Raw genomic sequence first — 22679 nt, 5'->3', positions numbered from 1 at the left:
CCCCAGCCTGTGCAGTGTCCGTGTTGGTGCCTGGCTTACACTGCAGGACCTCGGGCAGTCAGGGCTGGCATGGGGTGCGCGGGGCACAGTGGAGCATGGAGGGGGGCCACAGCCCAGCCGCCCTCCAGGCCCCTGGGTTCAGTGGCACGTGGTGTGACAGCTGCGACCTCCATGTTGACGAACCCCCCCCACCCCCCCGCCTGCCACTCCTGGGGCCGCTCTCCCCGTCCTGTGTCTGTGGCGACCTTTAGTGGGAGCGCCTGCTCCTGCCGGCCGCTTTCCTGGTGGGGGTCGGAGGGTCTGCAAAAGCCAACCCAGGGCCGCTGGGCCCACCTGCAGCCCTATCTCCCAGGTCTGCCCACTCCCCCGGGCCTTCTGTCAGGAGAGGCTGGGCAGCGACTCAGCAGGGGCCTAAGGACTGTGCCGCGTGCGTGGCCCTGGGACCAGTCCTTTGGGTGCAGCTGGGGCCCTGGGGGGTCAGGTCTCAGGCCCCACGGCCTCCGGACAGGACACTGGCTCTCCTGAGCAACAGGCTGCGAGCGGGTGCGCGGCTCTACCAGGCCCTGTGTCCGCCTGACATCGGGTCAGCCCCCGGAGGAGGCTTTAGGAGGCCCCGTGTCCCAGGCAGCGCTGGCTCAGCATGGGCCCCCTGCTCACCCTCCCTGCCTGGGCACCTGCCCAGGCCGCTCATCCCTGTCCGTCAGTGAGGCCTGGAGCCCGCGGTGCAGCCGGGAAGTTGGGGAGGAGTGGGCAGGGGCTATCAGCACCCCTTCTGTCCACAGCCTCGGCCACTCCTAGCACCCCCAGAGCAGACTGGCCCCACGGAGGCCTGTGCCCCTGCCCACCTCCCCACGGCCTGGCCTGGGTTGGCCAGAGGGACTAGCTGGGGCACGAGGGTGAGGCTGGAAGAGGTGGTCTAGCTGCCCCCCGACACACACTCCCTCCCGATGTGGCCAAAAGGGTGCGGAGGCCAAGACCCGAGCTGGACAGGACCCTCCCTGAGGCCCCCTATAGCAGGCCCACAGGACCCGGAGCCCTGCCCCCCTCCCTCCTCGGGTCAGAGCCAGACACCTGGACACGGCCTCCCCTGACGTCCCTGACCAGCCACAGGGGCCTCTGGAGGCAGCTGGGCCTGACACGGGGACAACACAGGGCCCGCGAGGACGGGCTCCTCACCTCCCTCCTCGTCCTGAGAAGCCTGCCCGGGGACAGGAGCAGGGCCGGCCCTCGCCACGGCCCCTCACAGCTGTCCAGGTGCCCTCCAGCTGGACAGGCACCAAGTCTCACCTGGCTCGGGGGGCCATGGCCATCCGTGTCTTTCATTCACGACGTTTAATGACTAATACACTCGTCCCCTCCTGCCGGGCCACCCAGGAGCACAGCCCAAGGAAGGAAGGGGTGGGCCTGGGGTGAGGGTCCAGGCCGCTCCCTGCTCTGCCTGGGAAGTGGCTTCCCGCACAGGTCTTGGCCCCTGGGAGGGCGGGCAGAGGGGCACACACGGCTCCTCTCAATGCTCTGGGGGTGTCTGTATACAGATGTGTGTATATGGGAGGGTCTATAGGGGGATGCATGTATATGGGGGGAGTCTGTACAGATGCATGTATGGGGGAGAGGCTGTACAGGATGTGTGTTGGGGCGCCTGAGCCCGTGGCCCCGGCCGGCACTATTTGCACTTGTGGACGAAGTAGCCGGTGACGTAGCCCAAGATGAAGATGACCCAGAAGAGGGCCAGGCCTCCCAGCATCCTCAGGGTGAGGCCCAGCCTGCCCGAGCACAGCTTCCCGGAGAGCCTAGGGCGAGAGGCCGCACGTGAGCCCTGAGTGCAGGTGGGGGAAGGAGTAGCCCCAGGGCAGTTGGGCCCCAAAGGAAGTGGGGTGCTGGGGCGCTCTGCTGGGTGTGGGCAGCAGGAGGGAGCCCGCGGGAAGGAGCAGGGGTGGAGGACCCAGGTTTGCTCAGATGCCAGGGGAGGGGGCACCAGGGGATGTGGAGCGGAGGCTGGCAGGAGGGACAAGTGGGCTGACCCCACTCACCTCTGCCAGCAGGAGGCCTCTTCTGGGCTGGACACAGCGCCCACACTGACCTCCTCCCACCTGCTGTACTGCACGCTGGGGTCCTGGGGCTCCATGGGGTGGGGAGCTGCGGCCTCGCTGGGCTCACTGTAGAGCAGGACCCTGCGGACAGTGAGGGGGAGGGGTGCTTTCAGGGGGAGGGTCTCCCTGGGGGCGGGGAGGGTGGAGAAACACTAAGGTGGGTGGCTCCTCTACCCACACCTCTGCCTTCCGAGGTGCCCAGGACCTGAGTGTTAAGCCACTGGCCCAGTCACGTGGGAGGGGCCGAGTGGACATTCCTGCCCCAGAGGCTGCAAGTCCAAGAACGCCGTGCTCAGGAATGCACGAGTCCACCCAGCCTGGGCCTCCGGCGCCCCGGCCAGGGCCGATGACCGCTTCCTGCTGCCCATCCCTGACAGACAGGGCCCGGCTGCCTCTGGCGGTCGGGAAGGAAAGGGAGGGGGCTGCGGCTGGGACTGCTCGGCCTGTGGGGGGCGGGAGGAGCCGGGGCTTGGGGGCGCCTGGGCCTGCTGGGAGGACTTGGCTCAGCCCCCACCAGCCTGGGAGACGCTGACCTGGGTCCCAGCTAGTCTTGGACAGAGGGCGCCCTGGCCCGTGTGCTCAGTGGTTAGAGCCTAGGCCCCAGGACCGTAGGGTCATGGTTTCGATAGGAACCTGGTCAGGCATGTGTGGGAGGCAACCAGTCAACATGTCTCATCCATTTTTCTCTCCCCCTCCCCCTCCCTCCCACTCTTTCTGAAAAAGCAATGAAAAAAACCCTCAGGCGAGGATTTAAAGAAAGCACAGAGGGCCCCTTGGCTGGGAGCAGCCAGTCCTTGCAGCCCCAGGCAGGTCTTAACCCCCGGCTCACTGGTATTCACCCTTTCTAGGGCCAGGCCCTGGGGGAAGGGAGGGAGCCGGCCCTGCCCCTAGGCCCTGGCCCTGAGGCAGCCATTCAGAGCAGCCCCAGGCCGGAGGGAGGCCCAGCTTGTGCAGTGTGGGTCCAGGCGGGCGGGCCAGCTCCTGCCTCACACGCCCATTCCCTGCCCCTTCCCTCCTGTGAGCAGGATTCTTATCTTCCCGCAGCTGTGCCCACTGCCCCCAAGTGACACCCGGCTAAGACCACCTCCCCCCTGCCCTGCCGGCCGGTCACCAGGTGTGTGAGGGAGGGGCAGGGGTGTGGGGGGCCGCAGGGGGAGGCTTCTGCTTTCCTGAAAGGCAGCCACCTCCTTCCTGCTGCCTTGTGTGATGGCGGGAGCGGTGGCAGCTGCCTTGTGACCTGGATGCCCTGCCACACCAGCCCGGAGGGCGGGGGACGGGGGGGGGGGGGGCGCTGCCCACTGGGGCCCCTGGGGCTTCGAAAGTCAGCCCCAACCTGGCCTGGCCGGCCAGTGGGTTCTGGTCACTCGCAGCAGGCGCGTTCCAAACAGACGGGCGCCTGGCTCAGTCCTGGTTGGACGAAGCCACAGAGGCGGCGAGGTGCTCAGAGCCGCCCACACGTCACACCGTGTCCCCGCAGCCTGGGGCCGTGCCACCTGGCAGGGACACGCCGAGCCGTGGGCACCCCGGGGTGCCACCAGCTCCTGGGAGCGCGAGGGCAGCTCCACACCGTGGACCCCTTCCCCCCAAGCACCTGAGCTGCCCACAACTTACAAAGGGGCGTCCTGGCCGGGGGACGGCCTGCAGCCTGGGGTCCGGGAGATGGTCAGAGCCTGTGGCGGGGCTCAGCCTTAAATAGAACAGAGGGTGAGGGCGGGCCCTGCGGCCTCCCCGGCTCCCGGGGGTCAGGCCAGACCGTGGGACCGGGACGGCGCGTGGCCCGACCCCCACCCCGCACTCCCGGCATCAGGCAGCCGCTCGCAGGCCGGGGAGGCGGCGGCCTCAGAGGGACGGGGGCTGCCGCCGCCAAGGCGCCCCCACACCCCTTCCAACCCCCCCCCCGCACCCCCGGACGCACGAGGAGGCTGCACCCCCACCTCGCATCTCACCTGGCGCAGACGGTCCCAGTGGCGAGAGGCGCCCGGAGCGGGGCGGGGCGGGGCTTGGGCGGCCGCGAGGCTCCTGAGCCGGGGGCGGGGCCGGGGGCGGGGCCGGGTAGTCGGGAGCGGACCCGGGAGAGCCCGGCCCGGGAGGGGCCTGGGGGCGGGGGCGGGGCGGGGCCGCTAGGGGCGGGGCCTCCGGGACTAGGACGGCTGGGCGCGCGCCGCCCCGGGACCCCGCAAGGACGGGATCGGAGCCCCTCCCACTGATGCGGCCCCGCGGGACGGGGACCGGGGAAGCCGACCTCCGGGCGGGGCTCCGGAGCCTCCGGGGCGCCTGGGTGTGAACCCAAAGGCGGGGCGCTGGCCTGGGTCTCCCCGCGGCCTGCGCGGCTGCGGTCGGCCATCCGGGCTGCGGGCTGGGGGGGACCGGAGGCGGGTGCCAGGGCCGGGCAGGCAGGGCGCTGAGCGGAGCGACGCCCCGGGGCCTCCCGCGCCCGCCCGAGCTCAGGCTCAGGACTGGGGAGCCTCCGGGACGAGCCTGCCCGCCTCCTGGAGCTTCCGCCCGTCGCCCCCGGAGAACGGGAGTTTGTTGGCGCCAAACTGACGCCGAGAAGCAGAATCTCTCGATGGGCGTTCTCCCTGGAGCAGGCGGTCTGCCCTCGCCGTGTCCTTACAGCCGGGTGGGCGCCGCGGCACCCACGGGCCATCGGGGAGGCGGGGGGCGGGGACCCTGGGAGTGGGGGAAAGGAACGTGATGGACACACGCACCCGGTCCGCAGTGGGGACCGGCTCCGGCCAGCCGTGCCCAGCGGGGAGAGGGTTCATGGCCCGGCCCTGGCGTGAGGGTTGTGCCCTGGGGTCTGGAGAAGTTACCCTGACTTTTCCAAGGCTTGTTCTCTTAGGTGCAGACGGCCACGACCTGGCTCAGGGGAGGTTCTAGCCTGGGACGGGCCGCCCGGCCACCAGCAGCTTTCAGTTAACAGTTGTCATTCCTCACCTCCGATGGGGCCGCTCTCCTCTCTGCCTTTGTTTGGCCTCCGCTGCGCTGGAAGGTTTAGCTGTGGCCCCTTTCGCCCAGTCACCTCCCTCCGAAGGGGTCGCCCTGCAAGACAAGGGCCCCAGGCGGGAGCCCCGTGGCAGGAGCAGGGAAGTGTGGTGTGCAGTTAGACAGCCAAGGGCCAAGGGCCAGTCCGGAAGGTCACCAGGGGGAATGCCCCCTGTGGTAGCCGAGGACAATGGTGGGGGGGCTCGCCCCTGGGTGACCTCTCCTCCCCCAGCATCTCGCTGGGCCTGAGGTTGGGACCCCCTGACCTTCCTCCCTACCGATGGCATTGTGGACGAAAGGGGCCACATGCTGACCTGACAGCTCAGGGGAGGCCTGCGTGGCGGCCTTGCAAACTCAGAGCTAAAGTCACCACAACGGATGGCCTGAAATTAAACTTTAACTAAAACAAAAACCTTTAACTAAACGCAGTTACTGTGGGCAGTCACCTCCTAGGCCGGTACCTGCCCTGACAAGGTCAACCTTTATCTTAACTGAGCCCACCTGTCTTTTTGCATCTGTGATAACACACCCTTGAGATGTCTGGGTAACTTGTAACTTCCCTTTTCCTGGAGCCCCTGGGGCACAACCTAATGTGCTGGGCGCCAGGACAGACGCCACAAATTCCTTCATTATCATGTTAACTGTCCCTGCACCCACCTAAGAATGTGTCCATCATTTCACTTTTTATCCAATCCCAGGGGTTTCCCACTTTGCTTTCTCCCGCCTCTCTAGTCCATCACCCATGGATTTCATGTAACCCACCTGTGTCCCTCCTTTGATTGCAGTGTATGTAACCCGCCGTTCTCCGGAGCATGATCTTAATTCATTGAGGTTCTGCATCCGGGCATTTGTCGACAGTTTAGTTCAAATAAACTCACAAACGTTCTTTCCACGTTTGATGATTTTATGTGAACATCATCTAGGCCTCGGCTGTATTTCAGCTCCAGGCCCAGAAAAGCAGCCAAACCAGACCAGCGGCCGGCAGGTCCGGCACCAGGTGTCTGACGGACCTCAGTTCCGGCTGAGAGAATTCGGAGCCGGAGTCCCACGGGAGCAGAGGAAGGAGCTTTGGCGAGGGATCCAGCGGGCGCCCCAGCTGCCCAGGGCGGGGGCAGGGCCCCTCCGACCCCTCGGAGCGGGGACTGCTTTCTCCTGCAGACGGACCCTGGGCTCTGTCCGGTCCTTCCCTCCGGCCCCCGGTTCTCCAAGGGTGGGGTCTGCACAGGACACCCCGTGCCGGGAGGAGAGGGCAGAAGGACCCCGGCTGCGAGGCGGGACCGTGCCGGGGGGCGGGGTCTGAGGGCTGGAGCTGAGGAGCAGTGTCTCCGGGGCTTGCTCTCCCCGTCCCCTTCCTGGGCCGGCTGTCCGGCCATCTGCCCTGGTGACCTTCCAACTGGCCGCTGTCCTGGCTCTGCTGTCGGTCTCACCGCCGACCACAGGGAGACCTGGGCCCTGGAAAGCTGCCGAGTGTCCTACTGAGACCTTCCCCCAGGACCTCCCCTAACGCCACAAACCCTCAGGAGGAGGACCCCCCCCAGCCTTTCCCTTTCCCTCCTCCCACCAGGCGTTCCTTCACCATCAGCTTCCGCCCCCCAAGCTCCAGGGCCTTCCGGCGCCCACGTCCTCCCGAGTCCCTCCCCCTCGGTCCCCAGGTGGGTGTGCTCTTGGGGTTTGTGAATGGGCTCTGACTTCTTTCCCCGCAGAACCCGACCGAGTCCCGAGCTTGCTGACCCGGTCCCCCCCGCCCCCCCCCCCCGTCAGACCCCCGGCGCCGTTCCCACACCCACAACAAGGAGCCGGGGGGGGGGGGGGGGGGCGCGGAACTGAAGGGCTGGGGCCTCCTACACCTGGGCCCCGGGAGGACCCTGCACGTGTGGGGTGTCCCCAGGACCATGCAGGCTGCTGTGCCGACTCCCCAAGAGCGGGTTTTGGGGGGTGGGGGTGGGGTGTCGCTGTAGCCCAAGCCCCCTGGGAGAAAAGGGGAGACCATGGCCAACAACAGAGTTTAATTCTGAATCGGAGCGGCAGCTGGGCCCCCCTCCCCGGCGGCTCCGGACTGGGCCCCCGGCTACTTGGAGGCCACCTTCTTGGACTTGCTGGGCGAGGTGAACACCTCCGCCATCAGCAGCGGCGGCACCTTGACGCCCTTGTGCCGCAGCTGGTTGTAGTAGTCGATCCGCTCCGAGATGATCCGCTGGGGGAGGAGGCGCCGCTGCCAGGCTGCTCCCCGCCCGCGGGGCACCCGGAGGGGCTGGGGGTGCCCGCCGCGCCCTCCGGAGGGGGGGGCAGCGGCCCTGGAGCTGGTCCCACAGGGACCTCCTGGCGCCTCAGGCCTGACCCCCACGGAGGCTGCCCCACCCCCTCCACGGCCTCCTCTGGCCCAGGGACCAAGGAAAGGCTCCCTGGCTCCTGCGTGGTGCTGATGGCCCTTCCCATCATCCCCCCTTCCCCTCCCCCCCCGTCTCCCCCCTTCCTTCTCCCTCCCTACCTCCATCCTCTTTCCCACCCATCCATCCCTTCCCCTCCCACTCGCTCGCTCGCTCTCTCTTCCACCCCCTCCTCTCTCCCCTCCCCCCTCCCGCTTCCCTTAGTCCAGTGGTCGGCAAACTCATTCGTCAACAGAGCCAAATATCAAGAGTACAACGATTGACATTTCTTCTGAGAGCCACATTTTTTTAACTTAAACTTCTTCTAACGCCACTTCTTCAAAATAGACTCGCCCAGGCCGTGGTATTTTGTGGAAGAGCCACACGCAAGGGGCCAAAGAGCCGCACGTGGCTCGCGAGCCGCAGTTTGCCGACCACGGCCTTAGTCCAAACGGTGCCCAGGCCCCACACAGGGTCTCCCTCTCCCCTGAGGACTATTGCCACCTGACAGGAGCACCACTGACCAGCGTCCCCTCACCCCCATCACCGAGGGGCGGAGCCAGGCCTCCGGGAAATGTGGGTGCTAGGAGGCGAGGGCACCTGCTCAGCCGCAGAGCCTGGGGCGGCAGAGGTGCCCGCTCCCCGGAGCGGAGCCAGAGGCTCTTCCCGATCTGGCCCTGCACCTGAGGGGAGGCACACTGCCTCCCGGGCCAGGTGACCCGCCCTCAGCCCCTCCGTGCAGGCAGGTGGGCGGGACGCCCAGGCCCAGCCCCACCTCCGAGTCCTCTGGGGGGGAGGAGGGGAGGGGGAGGAGAGGGGTGGCCCGGGCCCAAGCCATGGAAGGGGGTCCGGGTCAGGGCCCTGGCTCAGCAGATGGAGACCCCACTGAGGTGCTAAGAGGCGACCGAGGAGGCTGAGCTGGGCATGGCCTGGCGGCTCCTGCTTCCTTAGCTCCAGGCCCCGAGCCGGCCCTGCCCCGCGCCCCGAGGGCTTGCTGCCAGCTCACCGCAGAGAGCAGCAACCCCTGGGAGACCTGGTCCCTTCTGCCGGCCCCACACCAAGGCCAGGCCCGTCCCAGGACGGAGACCCTGCGGGGACCAGCAGGGCCGCCCAGCGCCGGCCAGGCCTCGCCCTCCGCCCGGCTGCAGCCGGTGCTGCCCTACCTGCAAGGCCTCCAGAATGTCGTTGTCGGAGATCTCGTTGACCAAGGACCTGATCCCGGGGGTGCTGAAGGCCGCCTGGATGATCTTGTTTCTGAGCCTTTCAAGCTGCGAGCGAGCGAAGGGACAATGGCCGCTGGCCTTAGGGGGAAGGCCGTGCCCATCGGGGTGAAGGGGCCCCCCACCGCGCGGTCGGGTGGACAGAGGCGGGACCCCCCTCCTTCCCGGCTTAGGAAGCAGAAATAGGCTGGAGGGACGGATGGCGTCTCTCTGCGAGTCAGACAGTCCCAGGCCAGAACCCGGGCCCGGGGCGGCCTCACACAAGGACCCTCTGCCTCCCCAACCTTTTGTTCGTTGGTTAATCCGCACCTGAGGATATTTTTTCCCACTGATTTTTCCAAAGAGTGGAAGTGGCGGGGAGAGAAGCATTGATGTGAGAGTACTGACTGGTTGCCTCCTGCACGTGCCCAGACCAGGCAGGGCTGAGGACCGAACCTACAACCCAGGTACGTGCCCTTGACTGGGAATCACACTCCCAACCCTTTGGGTGTGCTGGCTGACGCTCTAACCACTGAGCAAACCAGCTAGGGTCTCGCCAACTTTTTTTTTTTTTTTAAAGAAAGGGATCCCTTTTTAAAAAATATTTTTTTTTTATTATTTCAGAGAGGAAGGGAGAGGGAGAAAGAGATAGAAACATCAGTGATGAGAGAGAATCATTGATCGGCTGCCTCCTGCACGCCCCACACTGGGGATTGAGCCTGCAACCCGGGCCTGTGCCCTGACCAGGATCGAATCCGGGACCCTTCAGTCCACAGGCCGACGCTCTATCCACTGAGCCAACCAGCCCCCAGGGCCTCACCAACTTTTTTAATTGAAAAAGTAAAACCTGCACGTGATTAATAAAATAGAATTAGCCTGGCTGGCGGGGCTCAGTGGCTGAGCGCCGACCTCTGAACCAGGAGCTCAGGGTTCGATTTCTGGTCAGCGCACATGCCCGGTTGCAGGCTCGGTCCCCAGAGCGGGGCGTGCAGAAGGCAGCCGATCCATGACTCTCTCTCATCATCGATGTTTCTCTCTCTCTCCCTCTCCCTTCCTCTCTGGAATCAATAAATACATATATTTATAAATAAATAAAAATTCATAAAACTGGGAAGGACCCCCAGGCCACCTCCTTCCCCAGGGGAGGCCTCCTGACCCCCGAGCCTCCTTCGAACTCCCTCCCCCTCACGGTGGACATCATGAAACCCTGGGGTCCCCACTGTGGACGGGGCGGGCCGCGAGGGGGGGGCGTACCCTGGACTGCGCGCTCTCCAGCGCCACCCGGACCTGCTGCTCCGCCTGCTGCGCCAGCTCGATCTTGGCCTGCGCCTGCTCCTGCAGCTGCCGGCGCCGCTCCAGGTGGTTCTGGCACTGGCTCACCTGCGCCTGCAGCTGGCCCACCTTGGCCTCGGCCCCCGTGATGGCGTGCTCCCGCGTGGCCAGCTCATGCTCCAGCTCCCACACTTGCTGGGGGCGGGGCAGGGGGACCCAGGAGTAGGCCCCCCGGTCCCCCCGCTCCTCCCCCAAAGACAAATCTGGAGCCAGTGACGGCGGGGGGCCTCTGTGCACCCCTGAGTTTGTCGAGTGGGGTGCTGCCGAAAAGGAGCGGCCCCGACTCCCCGGGAGGGGCTCCCCGCCCCGCGGTCACCTGTCGCAGGAGGAGGTTGTCCTTCTCGATGAGCCCCATCACCTCTTTCTGCTTCTTCTCTTCCCGGAGGTTGGAGAACTGAAAGGCAGGGGGGTGGCTCAGGGGGCTCCGGGCGGAAGGAACCCCACTTCTGGCTTCTCCCTCCCTGAGCCTCAGGAACGTGAGAGCAGGGGTGTTTCTGATGAGGATGGGGAGGGGGAGGAGGAGAAAGGAACCAAAACACGAGGGTGTTGGAAAGCGAACCCCAAAACACGGAAACCTGAGACCACGGCAGGGAGAGCCGAGCACCAGCCCCTAAAAGTCTCGGGAAGTGGGGGAGCGGGTTCCTTCGTCCCGGCTCAGACGGAAGAGTTTCAGAAACACCCCCAACCGTGAGCTGCCAGGTGTCTGATCCGCCCCTTTCCCACCCGGCGGGGAGCCCGGATGTGGGGGTCCAGCGGGGGGTCTGGCCTGGGAGATGCCAGGCTCGGTTAGGGGTAGAGACCCCAGACTCCAGATGGGGGTGGAGGCGGCACCCTCCTTCCCCACTGGGCTCCCCGCGAGGCCTCACGTCCCCGGAAAGAACCCCTTCCAGTTTCCGTGCTCCAGGGGCGTCAACCCAACCCCGAGGGGAGGCCCTTTCCAAAGGGGGCGCGGGAGCCCGCTGAGCTGCTGATCGGAGAATCAGGAGATTCCAGACGGGCCCCTCCCCAGACCCCCGCACCCCCAGCTTTCCTCAGAGAAGGACTGCAGGGCCCTGGCAGGTGTGGCTCGGCAGATGGAGCATCGGCCTGCGGACTGAAGGGCCCTGGGTTTGATTCCTGTCAAGGGCATGTGCCTGGGGTTGCGGGCTCCATCCCAGGAGGGGGGTGCGGGAGGCAGCTGATCAATGATTCTCTCATCATGGATGTTTCTACCTCTCCCTCCCTCCCCCTTCCTCTCGGAAATCGATAAAATATACATTTTTAAAATGACAGCAGGCTGTGCCCCGGAGAAAAGAAGGGGAAATGTGGATGCAGCCGTTGTAACACAAGTTTTATGAATCTCGATACCGGTTCACAAACGCGGTTCAGTTTCGTTGCGCTACCACTAGCTGCCCATAGGGGTCAGCGCAGTCAACTGGCTGCCGGAGGGGAGCCTGGGCGATGCTGAGAGGAGGACACTGGGCCCTGGGACGGGGGGAGGGACCCCGAGACACAGGGGGTGAAGGTGGTCGCCTTGGGGGAGGGGCGCTTGGGAGAGGGAGGCCGGGACACTCTGCTTCTGTTAACCAGACGGGAACTTGGTTCTCTGAGCGACGTGGGTGAGAAACTCCGACAGAACTCAGGAGGCGAGGCTCTGAGCCCGGGCGGGGCCCTCCCCCGGGACCGGCCAGGAGGGGCTTGAGGAAGAGGGGCGGGGGGGGGGGGGGGGGGGGGGGCCAGAGGCCAGGAGAAGGGAGGCTGCTGGGGCCGGAGGGCGTCAGGGGAGGCAGGGCCTGCTGGGCGCTCCCCCCACACTCTCTGCCTCTACCCGCCCTGGGACCCCGGGAGAGTCCCATGGCTCCCTAAGTCAGTGTCTCCGGAGCTGCTGCCCCCGGGCTGTGGGGGGGGGGGACCCGCACCTTGTCCGTCATGGCCTGGAGCTGGTGCTTCCGCTCCCGCAGCTCCTTCTGCAGCAGCTCGTGCTCCGTGTTGACCTTCTGCAGCTGCGACTCCAGGTGATCCACTTGCCGTTGCAGAGAGATGCAGGCTCCTGAGGGGGGGGGGGGCACAGGAGGGGCCCGGGTCACCAGGCCAGTGGGGAGCCCGACCCTGATCCGGGCGTCCAACTCCCCACTCCCGCCCGCCCTTCCCCGCGGGGCTCCCCGCTCAGGAACTCTGGACCAGCCCGTCCTGCCTGCGGGTGGGGGTGGGGGTGGGGGGCTGAGCCCCTCCTGCCTCGGCGGGGCCGGCCGCCGCCGCACGCCCACCTGTGGCCAGGCTGTATCTGGTCCTGGCGACCCCGAGCTCCAGCTGGAACTCCTGGATCACCTGCTCGTACTCCTCCAGCTGCGCCATCAGCTCCTCCTCGAAGGACTCGTCCCCGGAGCTGAACCTCTTGAGGCCGCCGCCCTCCTGGTCCTGCTGCGCCTCCCGCTCCTCGTCCAGCTCCAGCTCCTGCGGCTCCTCCTCCTCGCCCTCCTCTCCCTCAGCCTCCTTCCTGCCCTCGTCCGCCCGCTCCGCTTCCCCCTCCAGGCCCGCCTCCTCCTCGCCTCCAGACTCCAGGCCCCCGGCCCGGTCCGCCGCGAGCTCCTCCTGCAACTGGGGACGGAGGGGCCGCTAGGCAGGGCGCGGCGCGGCCTCACCGCCTGGGGGACCGCCAGGGACGCGCCCCGGGCGGGCGGGGGCTGCAGTGGCTCTTCCAGGTGGGAGCTGCCCGCCACCCTCACCTGCTCCCTCACAGGGTGACTGAGGGCTGCACTGGGGGGGGAGGGGGTACCAGGTGGGGGCTGCAGGTGGGACCCCGTGACTCTGGAGGTGAGGCCGGGGTCACGCGCCCGCACCTGCCGCCAGCGCTGCAGCTCGTCCTCCTTGCAGAAGGTCTTCAGGATGCTGAGCCTGCCCAGGGTCCGCGGCCCAGACTCGGGGGGCCACTCCTGCGGGGCACCCCACGGGCCTCAGGGCTCACACGCCCCTCCCTCCCAGGTGATGCACCCACACCCTGCCCTCCTGGGGGCGGGCAGCAGCCCCTCCGTGTCGGGAGGAGGGGTCCTGCCAGCAGGTGGCCGCCCCGCCGGGAGCAGGACCGCAGCAGTGAGCTGGGTCATTTGGGGGATCGAGGTCCAGCCTTGGTCACCGCCCCTGCGGGCACCCCCTCCCACCCCGGGAGGCTGGGCCACGCTTCAGGCCTCCCTGGACTCCTGCGCCCCCTCCCGCCGGCCGCCCCACCATCGGCGTCTGGGCAGTTTTCCCTGGCGACATCCGTGGGGTTTGGCGATGGTCTGAACACCCCCTGCCCCACTCATGTGTGCCCCGGCATCCAGTGGGGCTGCAGCCTCGGGCACGAGATAAATGAGGTCTTAGAAAGGCGGGGATGGGGGGAGGGCGGCTGCTTACCCGGCCCCGCAGGGCTGCCCCCACTCCCAGCCCCACCTGGACCTGCCCTGGTCAGTCCTACGCCCCGACCTGGGGGGCAGCACCCCCAAGCCCTCTGGACAGGCAAGGACACTGGTGTTCCCCGGCCCACAGTCGTGTAGCCTCAGGACACGGCCAGGCCAGTCTGGGGACCCCACCTGCAGGGCGCCCTCCCTCCTGATGAGAGGAGCTGGCCCTCACCCCCCAGGGTCGGGCCCCGAGTCCAGCGCGCACCGCGGCCTGGCCGGGGAGAGACGGGCGGCCGGGCGCCGGGCCTGTGCAGCGCGTGGCTCTCCCTCTGCACCGTGTTCCCGTCGCCCCCTCGGATTCTGGCTCGAAACCCTGAGCCCCAGGCTGAGCTCCCCCAGGGCCTGGCCACCTCCAGGATGACCGGTGGGCGGGGCGAGGGCCCTGAGGGTCCCCCGCGGTCTGGACGCTTTGGGAGCAGGGCCCGCGGCCCCGCCCGGCCCCCGCCCGGCTCACCTGGCACACGGACATCTCTCGGCCTCTGCTCTTGAGCAGGCACTTCAGCTGCTTCTTCAGCACCTCCCGCTCCCCCTGGAGGGACAGGATCTCCTCGTCCCGCCGCTGGACCTCGGCCTTCAGCTTGGAGAGGCGCTGCACCTCCTGCACCAGCGTGGACAGGCAGTGGTCCTGGAGACAGCGGCAGCCCTGAGTGCCCACGTCACTCTTTATTTCATCTTATTTTAAATCTATTTTTATTGATGTCAGAGAGGAAGGGAGAGGGAGGGAGGGAGAGAAACATCCATGATGAGAGAGAATCATGGGTCGGCTGCCTCCTGCACGCCCCACACTGGGGATGGAGCCCGCAACCTGGGCATGTGCCCTTGACCAGAATCGAACCCAGGACCCTTCAGTCCACAGGCTGACATTCAATCCACTGAGCCAAACTGGCCAGGGCAACAATCACACTCTTTAAAAAAAAAAATTAAATATATTTGTATTGATTTCAGAGAAGAAGGGAGAGGGAGAGAGAGAAACATCCACGATGAGAGAGAATCATTGATCGACTGCCTCCCGCACGCCCCCTGCTGGGGATCGAGCCTGCAATCTGGGCTGGTGCCCTGACCAGGCTCAAACCCGGGATCCACAGGCCGATGCTATATCCACTGAGCAAACCCGGCGAGGGCGCCCTAGATTCTTCAATTGGAGACCCAATCCGGACGGGGTGTTTGGGACACCGGGAACAGAAGGAAGCAGTCCCCCCAGATGTGAAAGCGGGGACCACCGTAGTAGCGTTAGCACGTGCAGAGGAGGCACTGGAAGGCCGGCATCAGCATGGGTCCTCCTGCTGCCATGGCGATGGCTCGGGGATTTCCTGACCTGGTCGTCTACGTTGTGTACTAAACTCACTGAGCTTGACTGGCCTTCCATTCTATCGGCTCTGCCTGCTGTGTAACCAAACTGAATAGAAGCAGGCAGGACCCGGACTCGTGGGTTCCTCCTCTGGCAAGAGGCTCCCCCTGGCCTCCCATGCCTTAGAAATTCACATTTCCTGTGTAGCATCTTCACTGTCGGCCCTCCTACGGGTCATCCTGAAACCCGCCGCGGGCACAGCACATGAATTTAGAGACACTAGAAGGAGTGCTTCCGGACAGAATCCTGGAAGGGAAGGGAACTAGGAAATCCTCCGATGTTTGGAAAGAAGGTGAAGGGCTTCCATATAACCCACGCGTCAAAGAGAAAGTCACAGAGGAAGCTAGGACGTATTTTAAACTGAACAACAATGAACACTTGGGCATACTGAGACCTGTGGGGTGCAGCTAACGCTGTAATTAAGGACAAATTCATAGCCTTAAAATACATCTATTAGAGAAAACAATGGGAGACAATTACGTACTAAGCACCCATCTCTAGAATTCGAAAAAGAACTGCAAATTAAAGAATGACGAGGGAAAGGACTAGTGCAGGTTAAGTACAAGAATGAGTGATGTAATGAGGGAGAGGGAGGCGAGGACAAGGCAGACGTGGCGGCCTTTTAACACTTGGAGGATCTGACGGGTATGCAGGGATTATTGGTCCTATTAGGTAGTCATGCCGAAATCATGTCTTCACCCCGGCCCTGGTGACTTAGACACACACGTGTGTCCCACGTCAGACGCCGATACAGGAAGGAGGCGCTCCTTCCACTGGGGTTGCTGCATTTGCACAGACACGTGATGGCTGCACGTGGCTGTCTTGCCTCCAGAAGAGACGGGCTCACCTATGGCAGCTCAGAGGAAGGCAGAGACGAGAGGAGGGGACCCCCAAGGAGACGGTTGGAGCTCCTGGAGACAGCCAAGCCTGCAGCCTCCCTGGCTGGTTCACAGGCCTGTGCTACATCCTCTTACTACGTCTGTGCGCCACGTCTGATCACTTCCTCTTACTACGTCTGTGCGCCATGTCTAATCACATCCTCTTACTTCGTCTGTGCGCCACGTCTAATCACATCCTCTTACTACGTCTGTGCGCCACGTCTAATCACTTCCTCTTACTACGTCTGTGCGCCATGTCTAATCACATCCTCTTACTTCGTCTGTGCGCCACGTCTAATCACTTCCTCTTACTACGTCTGTGCGCCACGTCTGATCACATCCTCTTACTACGTCTGTGCGCCACGTCTGATCACATCCTCTTACTACATCTGTGCGCCCTGTCTAATCACTTCCTCTTACTACGTCTGTGCGCCACGTCTGATCACATCCTCTTACTACGTCTGTGCGCCACGTCTAATCACATCCTCTTACTACGTCTGTGCGCCACGTCTAATCACATCCTCTTACTACGTCTGTGCGCCACGTCTAATCACTTCCTCTTACTACGTCTGTGCGCCACGTCTAATCACATCCTCTTACTACGTCTGTGCGCCACGTCTAATCACATCCTCTTACTACGTCTGTGCGCCACGTCTAATCACTTCCTCTTACTACGTCTGTGCGCCACGTCTAATCACTTCCTCTTACTACGTCTGTGCGCCACGTCTAATCACTTCCTCTTACTACGTCTGTGCGCCACGTCTGATCACTTCCTCTTACTACGTCTGTGCGCCACGTCTAATCACTTCCTCTTACTACGTCTGTGCGCCACGTCTAATCACTTCCTCTTACTACGTCTGTGCGCCACGTCTGATCACATCCTCTTACTACGTCTGTGCGCCACGTCTAATCACTTCCTCTTACTACGTCTGTGTGCCATGTCTAATCACTTCCTCTTACTACGTCTGTGTGCCACGTCTAATCACATCCTCTTACTACGTCTGTGCGCCACGTCTAATCACATCCACGTCTGATCACTTCCTCTTACTACGTCTGTGCGCCACGTCTGATCACATCCTCTTACTACTTCTGTGCGCCACGTCTGATCACTTCCTCTTACTACGTCTGTGCGCCACGTCTAATCACTTCCTCTTACTATGTCTGTGCGCCACGTCTAATCACATCCACGTCTGATCACTTCCTCTTACTACGTCTGTGCGCCACGTCTGATCACATCCTCTTACTACATCTGTGCGCCACGTCTGATCACTTCCTCTTACTACGTCTGTGCGCCACGTCTAATCACTTCCTCTTACTACGTCTGTGCGCCACGTCTAATCACTTCCTCTTACTACGTGGAGGCGGGATTTAGGGAATCGAGGTAAAGTGAGTCCTCCTGGGCCCTCGCTATCCGACCCGCCCACTACCCAACGCTTCCTGTTGCTCGTGGCCATGATCATCATCAACGCGTCACCGCCTTAAAAAACCAAACAGAAGCGGATTCGAAGAAAAGACGGTTACACTTCCGATGGGAGAGGGAGAGGGGGAGGGGGAAGGAGAGGGGGAGGAGGCCTGGGTCGCGATGTTGATGTCGGGAACCACAGAGGCCGCTCCTCCGCAGTCTCCCGCCCGCGTGGGGAGGAAATCGAGAGACGCTGGGGCACGGGGTCAGGTGAATCCGTTTGGAGATTGACAGGAAATGGCACGCTCCTAGAAAACCCTAGCTCACCCAAACGGAAGCAAGAGGGAAGAGGAGGTTGGAGCATCTTAAGAGGAATTGAAGTTGTTGTTTTAAAATGTTTTGTTTATTGATTTTAGAGAGAGAGGAAGGGAGAGGGAGAGACAGAAACATCAATGATGGGAGAATCGTGGCTCAGCTGCCGCGTGCACGCCCCCTGCTGGGGATCAAACCTGTGACCTCTTGGCTCATGGGTCGACACTCAACCACTGAGCCACGCCGGCCGGGCTGAAACCCGCCGTCAGATATGTCCACACGGATGTTCTCAGTGATGAACTCCAGCGTTCCTCAGAGAAGTAACTCCCATCGCACGCAAACTCAGAGAACGGGAGGAGAGAGGAGAATGCATCCGCCCCTTTTTGATTCTGAGATCGGATTACTCTGCCGCCAAAATCGAGCAAAAGCATTTTGGGACAGACAAGGCCGGGCCAGCCTCCCTCCGGATGGAGGTGGGAAATGGCGACTCCGCCAGGAGCTGGGCGCAGGCCGCCTCGGCACCCCGGCCCAGGTCACGGTTTCTGAGCGCCCCTCCCCCGAGCGGAGGACTGGGCCAAGGCGGGGCGCTGGGCGAAGGGCGCGCTGCCTGCCAGCGGTGAGGGCCAGGGAGGCTCTGAGCGCCGGGCTGCGGATGTGCAGGGGCCAGCGATGTGGAGAGCCTCTGACTCCCAGATGCCAAAGGAGGGGCCTGGGGGTCGGCTGGACCACGTCTGGGGACCTGCGTGCACAGCCTTCTAGAAAGAACGGAGCCTGGGGCGCGGGCCGAGCAGCCTCCAGCATTGGTGACGGGCACGGAGCTGGGCGCCAGGGCCTGGACCCGCCCGGGCCGGCTCGCTTGGCGGGGGCGCCTTCTCGTACCTTCTCGTGGATGACGGAGATGTACCAGGGCACCCGCTTCCTCAGGTGGCTCTGGTCCAGCACGGGGCTGCTGGTGGCCGGGCTCAGCGGCCGGGACTCGCTCTGCTTCCGCAGGTACTCCAGCTCCCCCGCGCTCTGACTCAAGGGCAGCAGGGGCCCTGCGGGGAGGCGGGGCGTCGGGCTCTCCCCGGGCGGTGGCCCCCTTTCGTGACCCCTCAGAAGCCCTTCCTGGCCCAGCTGGGCTCCCCAGGCCTCCCGGCCCCGGCGGCTGTCCCCCCGACCCACCACCCACCCCAGCAATGTGTCACTGAGGGAGCGGGGGAGGCCCCGAGCAGCCTGCAGACTCCCAGAGCCGGGGCCTCGGTCTCTCGGTCTCCCCCCTGGGGCAGTGAAATCCGCGTCTGTCTTTGTCTGTAGGAACCGTGCACATGGGTCTCCGGACTCCGGGAGGGAAGCATCCTGGGCCCCTACGCAGGGGACGGGCCAGGCAGGTGGGGGCGGGGGGGGGGAGGGTGTTCCCTGGAGCGGGAGCGGGTGGCGCTGGGGAGCAGGGGCCCAGCAGGTGCAGGCAGAGGCCCTGGGGCTTGGGGACAAGGAGAGGACCCCGTGCCCAGGAGGCGCTGCCCTCACCGTCCACCTTCAAGTCCGAGTCCTGCTGGCCGGAGACTGAGTCCTTGGTCAGCTTCCAGGCCTCGGAGCCCAGGCAGCTCTCCACGGGCAAGGTCATGGCGGAGGTCACCCCTGCAGGGTGACGGGCAAGGTCATGGCGGAGGTCACCCCTGCAGGGTGACGGGCAAGGTCATGGCAGAGGTCACCCCTGCAGGGTGACAGGCAAGGTCATGGCGGAGGTCACCCCTGCAGGGTGACGGGCAAGGTCATGGCAGAGGTCACCCCTGCAGGGTGACGGGCAAGGTCATGGCGGAGGTCACCCCTGCAGGGTGACGGACAAGGTCATGGCGGAGGTCACCCCTGCAGGGTGACGGGCAAGGTCATGGCGGAGGTCACCCCTGCAGGGTGACGGGCATGGTCATGGCGGAGGTCACCCCTGCAGGGTGACGGGCAAGGTCATGGCAGAGGTCACCCCTGCAGGGTGACGGGCAAGGTCATGGCGGAGGTCACCCCTGCAGGGTGACGGGCAAGGTCATGGCGGAGGTCACCCCTGCAGGGTGGTAAGACGCTGATGCCCTGGGCCCACGTTTTATGCCGTTTCACCTTTTGTTAATCCTCACCCGAGGGTATTATTCCATTGATTTTTAGGGAGAGTGGGAGAGAGGGAGAGACTGAGAGAAACATTGATGTGAGAGAAACACGTCGATTGGTTGCCTCCAGCACGAGCCCTGACCAGGGCCCTGGGCCGGGGAGGAGCCTGCAACCAAGGTATGTGCCCTTGACCAGAATCGAACCCGGGACACTTTGGTCTGCAGGCCGACGCTCTGTCCACTGAGCCACACTGGCTAGGGCCTTATGCCATCTCTCTCTCTGTCTGTCTCTTTCTTTTCATCCTTTTTAAATTAATTACAGAGAGGAAGGGAGAGGAGAGAGAGAGAGAGAGGAACATCAATGACGAGAGAGAATCATTGATCGGCTGCCTCCTGCACACCCCCCACTGGGGATCGAGCCCACAACCTGGGCCCGTGCCCCGACTGGGAATTGATCCGTGCCCTCCTGGTTCCTAGGCCGATGCTCAGCCCCTGAGCCCCGCCGGCCGGCTCTGTGCCATTCCTTGGCTGCAGGGGCTGAACCCTGGGGATCAATTCAAACACGGTGGCGGCTGCTGCCCACCCCAGCGTGTCCCCCGAAGTACGCCGGGCGCGAGGGCATTTCTGCAAACCGGCCCAACCCCTTCTGCAGAAACGGCCCCCCTCAAGGTCCCGCCGAACCCCCGCCCCCTCCCGGGCAGAGCCTGCTTCCTCTGAGCCTTCGGAGCCCTAATTGATGGGTCCTGTGAGCACCCCGCACCCAGGACCCGGCCCCGCCCTTCCCGAGACCTGCCCACAGGCGTGCTCTCCGAGGCCCTGGCCCTGAGGGGACACCTCGAGCCGGGCCGGGCCGGTGGGGTCCTGGCTGAGACCCACCATGCCCATCGCCAGTGGCAGGATGGCACGGTGTGTGAGGAAGGGGAGCGGCCGGGCCCGGGACCCGCAGGCGGGGTGATGCCTGGTGAACCGAGGCCTTCTGTGCCCGCTGCGCGCTCGCCGGCCCCGTCTGAGCCTCAGGACCCGGGGTCGGACCAGACGGCGCCGGCTCCTACAGGCCCCGGCAGCGCGGCGGTCTCCGCCCACAGGCTTGTCCCTCAGCACCGGCTCTTTCCGGAAGCTTCCCTCCCGAATCTCCTCCTCCTCCCCCCCCCACACACACTCTGGTGCCCCTGGCCACCAGGAAGGCCGGCCCGGCGGGGAGGGAGCGTGTCTGGGCCGTGGGCTCTCACCGGAGCTGGACATGGACGTGGCCCGGGTGCAGAACTGCGGGCAGCCGGGCCTCTTGAGGAACATCTTGCGCAGCTCCTCCATTTCCGACAGGAAGGTCCTGTCCTTGGGGGCGGCGTCCTGCAGGCACTCACTCTGTGGAGCGGGGACGGGGAGGCAGTCACGGGAGAAAGGCCGGGGTGGCCGGGGCCTGGTCCCGCCCTGCAAGCCGCACGCCTGCTGACAGCCACAGCCGCAGCCACAGGGCGGCCTGCTCTAGAGACCGCGGGGCCCAGCCCAGGTGCCCGTCCCTGTAGAGCACCCCGGGGTGGCGGGGGCTCTCCAGTCGCCCTCGGAACATGGCAGCCGCCTGAACCCCCCACCCCCACCCCGTTGCCCTTCCCAAGTTCTCTTCTCCCCTTTTGCTCCTTCCCAAGATGCTCCCCGCCCCCCCCCCCGGAACCCCCCCCCGCTCCCCCCCCCGCCCAAAGGAAGCCTGGGCCCACACCGCATCTCCTCTCCATCAAAACCTGCTTAGAGCCCGGCCGGCGGGGCTCAGGGGCTGAGCGTCCACCTGTGAACCAGGAGGTCAGGGTTCGATTCCCGCTCAGGGCACAGGCCCGGGTTGCCGGCTCGGTCCCCAGTGTGGGGCGTGCAGGAGGCAGCCGATCCAGGTTTCTCTCTCATCATTGGTGTTTCTCTCTCTCCCCCTCTCCTTCCTCTCTGAAACCAATAAACATGTATTCATAGAAAGTCGGGGCTCTGTGGAGAGCCGAGGGGCGGCCCGCGGCCTGCGCGGAGTGGCGGCCGGCCCACCTTCTTCCTGTAGTACAGGTTGATGGCCTGGGCCGACTTGCTGAGGGACTGCTGCTTGGGCCGCAGCTTCCACTCCGGCGGCTGGCAGTCCCGGCCCGCCACGCTGCGCAGCACCATCAGGCCCTGCTCCAGCGGGTTGGGCAGCAGGCTCCGTCCCGGAGGCTTCCTGGCCCCCAGCGGCGACAGTGGGGGGAGGGCCGAGGGCTGAGCTGCATTGTCTGTTGGCAGCTGACAGGGCAGCGCGTGGGAGCCTCTCATCGGAGACGGGGTGGCTAGGGGTGCGCAGCCCCCGGGGACCTGACGAACGTGAGGCCGCTTCCAAAGCTCCGCGTCCCGTGGGATCCTGGGAGCAGAGTGTGGCATCACAGATGTCTCCGTGGAAACGGCAGGTCATTGTCGTAATGTCCCGAGCCTCGTCTCAGCTCCCTATTGGGTGGGGATGGGGAAGCCGCCCCGCTGGGCCTCAGGGTGCTCAGAGCAGGGAGAAGTGGCCCCAGGCATCGGCAGCCGTTCTCCTGTTTTTGTTTGTTTGTTTGTTTTTTAATATATTTTTACTAGAGGCCCGGTGCACGAAATTCATGCACGGGGAGGGGGGAGGGGCGGTCCTTCAGTCCTGTTTGAACCCTCTAACAATCCAGGACCTCTGGCTCCTAACCACTTGCCTGCTGGCCTGCTTGATCGCCCCTAACCACTCTGCTTGCCTGCCTCATCGCCCCTAACCGCCTCTTCCTGCCTGCCTGCCTGATCGCCCCAACTGCTCACCTGCCTGCCTGATCACCCCTAACTGCCTCTGCCTGCCTGCCTGATCGCCCCTCATATTACACGTTTATTATTATAGATAGTTGCCTTGCTCCAAGTTGTAAGGACCTGCTTGTCATAGAGATAGAAAAGTTTTAATTTTTACTCTTGACTATGGCAGTTAGCTAACACGGATGGCCACCGAAGAGGTGACTTACCGAAGGGCGTAGAGCAAACGGTGCTGTTACATTCTCTTTCGTGAAAACGTGCGTGTCGTGCGTTGTATCTGCCTGGGTACGTGAAAGAGAGAAGTTTCTGTCTGTCTTTGCAATCCTATGAGCGAATTGTGTGAGACCCCAGCCCAGTTTGGTTTGATGCTCACAGAATAATAGGGGCTTTTTTTTTTCTTTGTTCCATTGGTGGAGATTTCCTGGAAGTTTTAGGATATCTTCCCTTTAATCTTTCCTCAACACTCGATTTTACTTATGTCTCTCACCTTTGCTTTCCCTC

General features: G+C 64.3%; 2 protein-coding genes across 2 annotated transcripts; both read right to left on the bottom strand.

Moving 5' to 3' along the window:
* Nucleotides 1–1612: 1612 nt before the first annotated feature.
* On the bottom strand, nt 1613–4093 carry SMIM1 (small integral membrane protein 1 (Vel blood group)). The gene is made up of 4 exons (XM_008151720.3): nt 4037–4093; nt 3702–3777; nt 2031–2171; nt 1613–1790 (listed from the first exon to the last, which is right to left on the bottom strand). Exons 3-4 carry the CDS (start codon nt 2123–2125, stop codon nt 1664–1666), a joined length of 222 nt encoding a protein of 73 aa, XP_008149942.1. The 5' UTR covers nt 2126–2171; nt 3702–3777; nt 4037–4093; the 3' UTR covers nt 1613–1663.
* A 2979-nt stretch (nt 4094–7072) lies between these two features.
* CCDC27 (coiled-coil domain containing 27) lies at nt 7073–21754 on the bottom strand. Its single transcript, XM_054721639.1, has 12 exons — nt 21432–21754; nt 20639–20771; nt 18841–18951; nt 18211–18368; nt 13846–14016; nt 12792–12884; nt 12219–12549; nt 11871–12001; nt 10289–10366; nt 9895–10107; nt 8605–8709; nt 7073–7269 (listed from the first exon to the last, which is right to left on the bottom strand). The coding sequence occupies exons 1-12, from the start codon at nt 21687–21689 to the stop codon at nt 7144–7146; spliced, it is 1908 nt and encodes a 635-aa protein (XP_054577614.1). The 5' UTR covers nt 21690–21754; the 3' UTR covers nt 7073–7143.
* Between the last annotated feature and the right edge of the window lie 925 nt (nt 21755–22679).

This window comes from Eptesicus fuscus, chromosome 9, assembly GCF_027574615.1.
Source record: "Eptesicus fuscus isolate TK198812 chromosome 9, DD_ASM_mEF_20220401, whole genome shotgun sequence".
Taxonomy (NCBI): domain Eukaryota; kingdom Metazoa; phylum Chordata; class Mammalia; order Chiroptera; family Vespertilionidae; genus Eptesicus; species Eptesicus fuscus.
Note: the sequence above shows the minus strand (reverse complement) of the source record. Positions and strands in the feature narration are given on the sequence as shown.